General features: G+C 39.3%; 1 protein-coding gene across 4 annotated transcripts in view; it reads right to left on the bottom strand.

Annotated features, from left to right (window-relative positions):
• Nucleotides 1-1,713: 1,713 nt before the first annotated feature.
• pacs2 (phosphofurin acidic cluster sorting protein 2) overlaps nt 1,714-6,000 on the bottom strand; it is a 105,208-nt gene continuing 100,921 nt past the window's right edge. For all 4 annotated transcript variants that reach the window (XM_041812580.1, XM_041812583.1, XM_041812582.1 and 1 more), the window contains 4 exons: nt 5,581-5,716; nt 5,199-5,419; nt 4,894-5,007; nt 1,714-3,154 (listed from right to left, as the gene is read on the bottom strand). In XM_041812580.1, the coding sequence (XP_041668514.1) occupies nt 3,036-3,154; nt 4,894-5,007; nt 5,199-5,419; nt 5,581-5,716 (590 nt within the window). In that variant the 3' untranslated portion in view covers nt 1,714-3,035. The remainder of the gene's footprint in view (nt 3,155-4,893; nt 5,008-5,198; nt 5,420-5,580; nt 5,717-6,000) is intronic.

Below are 6,000 nucleotides of genomic sequence, written 5' to 3'. Positions count from 1 at the left end.
AAACAGTGTCTGTCTATGTGCCTCCGTGAACCACAGTCCTGCAGGGTACGCTCATAATACACTAATCTACAATGGACAAACAGTTCAAAGTGCTTTACATGAAGGTTCCTTCGATACATTCACCTCTACACAAGGAAGTCTGCTAGAATACCACACAGGTAACGAGTGAGCTGCAGGTGATCAGGAATCCTTTGGCAAAAGTAACGTTTGCTTGGAACAGAAGAGTCGGAGTGTTTCAGAGGAGAGTGAGGCTCGAGGATGAAGAGTTTCAATACGATAGAAAAATAGCTTATATGTTTAAACAGAGCGGAACAGAGCTCTGTGAAAGTCAGTTTATTAGTGCAAAACTTCTGGAAATGAGCAGTCTGATGGAAAAATCTGCAGGATAAAGTCGGATTTTTATGATACTGGATAAAACTGAAAATTGCTTAAATTTTGGAAAATTTCATTGATTTATAAGACCAGTACAGAGGACAGGAAAAAATCTATCAAAGTCTGTGCTTACAGTACTGTGAAAGAGTATTTGCCCCCTTCCTGATTTCTATTTCTTTCTTTCTTTTTTTTTTTTTTTTTGCATATTTGCCAAACTAAATGTTTTAGATTGTCAAACAAGTTTTATTGTCAGACAAAGATAACCTGAGTAAATACAGAAGTAAGTTTTTTTGTTTTGTTTTGGTTTATTTTAAGATTTATTTTAGGCATTTTTGTGCCTTCATTTGATAGAGGAAGACTGTGGACAGAGTCGGAAACAGGGACAAAAGCAGGAGAAAGACTTGCGGTAAAGGGCCTCAGGCCGGATTTGAACCCGGGCCGTCCGCATACATGGGCGCGCCTTAAGGCACTAGGCCGCCTGCACCCCCAAAAGTAAGTTTTTTAATGATGATTTCATTTATCAAGGGATAAAATCCATCTAAACCTACCTGGCCCTATGTGATAATGTCCCTGCCCCCCCTCTGTTAGCCACACCCAGACCTGATCACTCCCAAACCGGTCCCTTCAATAAAACCGGTCTGACAAAGTCAAGTAGGCTACAAGATCTCAAAAGCAACACATCATGGAGCCATCGAAAGAAAATTCAAGAATACATGAGAAATCACTGACATCTATCAGTCTGGAAAGGTTACCAAGACATTTCTAAGGCTTTGGGACTCCAGTGAACCATGCTGAGAGCCATTATCCACAAATGGGGAAAACTTGGAACAGCAGTGAACCTTCCCCGGAGTGGCAGGCCTTCCAGAATGACTACAAGAGCGCATCAACTACTCATCCAGGAGGCCGCAAAAGAACCCAGAACAACATCCCAAAGACCTGCAGGCCTCACTGACTCAGTTAGGGTCAGAGGTCATCAATCAGAAAGAGACTGAGCAAAAATGGCATCATGGGAGAGTTCCAAGGCCCAAACCACTGCTGACAAAAAAAAGAACACAAAGGCTCGTCTCACATTTGACTTAAACATCCTGATGATCCCCGAGACTTCTGGGAAAATGTTCCGTGGACTGACAAGAAAAGTTCTGGAAGGTGTGCGTCCCGTTCTATCTGGAGTCAAGCTAACACATCAGAAGAACATCAGACCAGCAGTCTAACATGGTGGTGGTAGTGTGATGGTCTGGACCAGGACCACTTGGATGGAACCATGAATTCTGCTCTAACAGAAAGTCCTGAAGGAGAATGTCCAACCATCAGTTCATGACCTCAAGCTCAAGCACACCTGGGTTATGGAGCAGGACAATGATCTCAAACATACCAGCAAGTCCACCTCTGAATGGACTGAAAACTAAATGAAGGTTTTGGAGTGGTCTAGCCAAAGTCCGGACTTAAATCTGACTGAGATGCTGCAGGCTGTTCATGATGGAAAACTCTCCAATGTTGCTGAATGAAAACAATCCTGCAAACGACAGTGGGACAAAATTCCTCATTGACAGTTACCACAGATGCTTGCACTTGTTGCTGCCAAGGATGGAACAACCAGTTCTTAGGTTTAGTGGCAATGGCTTCTTCACAGAGGACCAGGTAGGTTTGGATGGCTTTTTTCCATTATTAAATCATCATTAAAAAACAGACTTTTATATTTACTCAGGTTATCTTTGTCTAACATTAAAATATGTTTGATGATCTAAAACAGTGTGGAAAAATGCACAATATGAGCAAATACTTTCTCAGAGCACTGTAGCTGCATAAAAACACTGGTACCAAAATGATGGCTATGTTTTTGTGCATTTAAGTCATAGTAATGGAGTTTGCCTGCAATAGTTGACAAATGAAAGGCTAGACTAAGTTAAGTTTTATTTGCATTTCAGTCCAAATATTTGACTATTTTGTGCCATTTAGGGTTTGATTTGTACAATTATTTTTATAAACTTGCATACTTTGGAGGAAAACTCTTCCATCCTCAAGCCTGTGCACAGAAGGATAAAAATAAAGAAGAATACATGGGTGTAAATCAGTGCCAGGTTTTTGTTCAGATCATCATTCACACAGTTTTCAGTCTATTGCACATGAGACTTCCTCAAAGAGTCTTTTCTCTTGTCTTTAACAATCAGTCGACAGTCTCTGAAATCGAGGATCCAAAACGTCTTCTTTATGGTTTGAAACAAGATGACGGTCTTTTTTTTTCTCCTTGTTACAAGGCAGCTGCTCTTATTTTCATATAATCTGGATTAAATGTGCTGTGCCTTATTAAATAAAAAACACGATGGCATAGGGTGAAACCTGGGCGCTCGTACAGCATGTTAAAGGTTAGAAGTCTTTTCTAATTATCATAGAATTAATGTTCCTCAAAAGTCTATAAAACATCAGCAGGATAAAAAGCTGAAATATTCTTGTCTTCAGACGTTTTTACATAAATAGAAAATTAAAAAAACACGCAAAAGATTAAATAATCAAACAAAGCGGGAGTTTAAATTAAGACGGCAGAATAGAAGACGAAGAAGAAGTGTGCGGTGGGGAGAGAATGGAGGGGGCGGGGTTAAAAGCTGTTGGCACGAGGGGAAAGTAAAGGGGGCGCTGTCCTCAGTGGTTCAGTCTCTTAGGTGCTGCTAGTATGGGCCCTTGGAGTGTCCAAAGATCCCGATGGGGAAGTGTTTGACGTGTGAGGACCACTGTGCCGCCAGCTGGAAAAATTTGACGTCATTCCACTCGACGCCGTCAATCAGGACTGCAGAGGAGGAAACACACGTTATTTACACACTGTGCTCACTGATCGATAGCAAGGTACAACACAATGAAAACACAATTTCCTCTGTTTTAATGATCACATGTGGCTCTATGAAGTCTAAAAGAGCTTCATAAATATTCAAAATGAAAACAGAGCTATGTTAGCAAAAACCATAAAGTGTGAGTCACATCATTCATTCTGTTTACCACAATAGTCAAGCAGCTGGGTCCAGTAACATTACCAACTGTTGCCATTGCATGTAAGCTACATTTTTGCTGCCACTGGGCCAAAACCTCGTATCTCCATTTTTCATGACTTTAATCTTTTTCTCAGAAATCAGGAAAATATAACTAATTTGTGTTTTAATTTCATATTTTTAATTTTGCCTCTCACAATTACAACTTAAACTTGTGAATTTGGTTTTTCATTTGATATTTAGACATTTCAATTCATAATTTCGACCTTTAAGGATGACATTTTCTTATTTTAAGCCAAATACATGAATACATACATGATTTTAAATTTTCTCTCACTTTTTGACCTTTTCAACTCCTAACTTAGACTTTAACATATAAACTTTGACCTTAAAAACTTAAACTCATGATATTGACCTTTGTCTCTCATTATTTCCCTTTTAACTCATGATTTCAAAATTTCTCATATTTTGACCTTTAAACATATAATTTTGGCTTTTGTCTCTCATTTTTGCCTTCTAGAGTCATGATTTTGACATTAAATTTCATTTGTTTACCTTTTAAACTAATGATTACAATTTTGTCTTTTATTTTTACATTTTAAACTCTTGGTTTTGAATTTTACCTCTTATTTATGCTTTCTAGACTCATGATTTGACATTTTATCTCATTTGTTAACCTTTTAAACCAATGATTATGAATTTTTTTCTTATATTTTGACCTTTAAAACTCATGATGTTGAATTTTATCTCTTATTTTTACCTTTTAAACTTACAATTTTGGCATTTTATCTCAGCTGTTTACCTTTTAAACCAAGGATTATGAATTTTATCTCTTATTTTTGCCTTTTAAACTCATGATTTTGATATTTTATCTTATTTGTTTACCTTTTAAACTAATGATTATGAATTTTATCTTATATTTTGACCTTTAAAACTCATGATGTTGAATTTTATCTCTCATTTTTCCTTTTATACTCAGAATTTCAGATTGTATCTCAAACTTAGGCCTTTTTAACCCATGATTTCAAATTTCAGCTTATCTTTTAGCCCTTTAAATGCCTGGTTTTGAATTGTATCCTTTATTTTGACCAATAAAACTTGTATATCATATGTTTGCCTTTTAAAAACTTTATTTTGACTTTTGATATTGTGTTTTTTTCTGTTTAACTAGTAAGTTTGACTTTCTATCTCAGATTTTGAGCCTTTAAATTTATAATTTTAATACTTGTAAATCTCAAAATCATGTCTCACCAGTGCTAAGTTTTTTTTCCATATTTCATCACTGGTGAAAATTTGGTTGACAGATTATGGTTAAATGTGGACCCTGTTACGCTCTCTGGTTGGACCTAGATTCAGAATCTGGCCCCCGCTGTGATTGAGTTTGCTCTATGGGGTGTAAGTCTGGAGATTAACTTGGCCAATTTAACCCATTGTTTTAAAGTAGCTCACTAACTTTGGAGCGATGCAGTTAAAGATATCATCTCCATGCTGACTGAATCACACATATCCACTGGGAGCATCTCCCTCTGTGTGCTCGTCGTACCTCTCAGCATGGTCTGCTGTTGCTTGGCAGTGCAGATGAGCCTGCTGATGCCCTCGATCACTTGACTCTTGGACTCCACCTCCTTGTCTTTGCTCTTTTTTGGCAGGAACATGACTGGCAGAGGGAGAAAACGCCGACACACGCTGAGAGTTAATGAGGGGTCATAATCTTTCTGCTTCACTGAGTTAAAATGACATTTGGCGTGAAAACGACAGGATTTAATCAGTCCTGAGGAAAAGCAGCAGTCACATTCTTCCTTGTAATCTGCTACAGTACAGCACATACATCCAAACAGCGCCACCTACCCTTCTTATTCTTCTCCTTGGTCACTACAGTCATGGACATGGTGGGCTGGGGGCTCGGCTCTGCGCCCCCTAGTGGCAGCCGGCTGACCTGCAGCGAGCGGAAATTGCACTTCAGAGTGTTTTTGGAGGAGGAGTCCCGCTTCTCCAAGTCTTTCTTCCTTTCTGTGGGAGCCACCCAGTAATCCACCTGCAGCCCCATCAGCTCCGCCTGACCCGCAGAACTACGGACACAGAGGGAGAGAGGGAATGATGCTTTTTTAATGAATGCACAACACTAAGGATTCATTTTGCTGACTTCAGCAACAACCTGATTAGGATTTTCCGAATAAAGTCTACATTTTAGTCCAGGTTTGCTTCATCATCTCCTCGTGAGGCTTTGTACCTGTGCGCACTGAAGCTGGTGTTGACAGATGGAGACGATGGAGGGGTGGGCGACGCCTCTTTGAGTGCAGGTGAGACTTGAGGAGGGGTTGAGGAGAGCAGCGAGGAGCTGAGAGGTGCAGCATCATCAGAGTCTCCTGTGGAAAGAAAAAGTCACCTGATTAAAAAAAAAAAAAAATCAACAACATTTTTCATCACAAAGTTGGCTGCATCCTACGTACTGATGGGACTCAAAACTATGAGCGACCAACGTCACATGATGCAAACAACCCGATGCAACTAAAGTCTTGCTTCTATTCATGATGTACTGCACGTAGCTAGCATGACAGGATACATAACAATGCAGGCTAGGCCAGTGGGGTTTTACTTTCTTTTCTGACTTGTTAGGTCATAATCCCACATATAAAGCAAACAGGGGAAT

Source organism: Cheilinus undulatus, linkage group 18 (genome assembly GCF_018320785.1).
Source record: "Cheilinus undulatus linkage group 18, ASM1832078v1, whole genome shotgun sequence".
In the NCBI taxonomy this organism is placed as follows: domain Eukaryota; kingdom Metazoa; phylum Chordata; class Actinopteri; order Labriformes; family Labridae; genus Cheilinus; species Cheilinus undulatus.
This window is presented reverse-complemented; position numbering and strand designations above follow the sequence as displayed.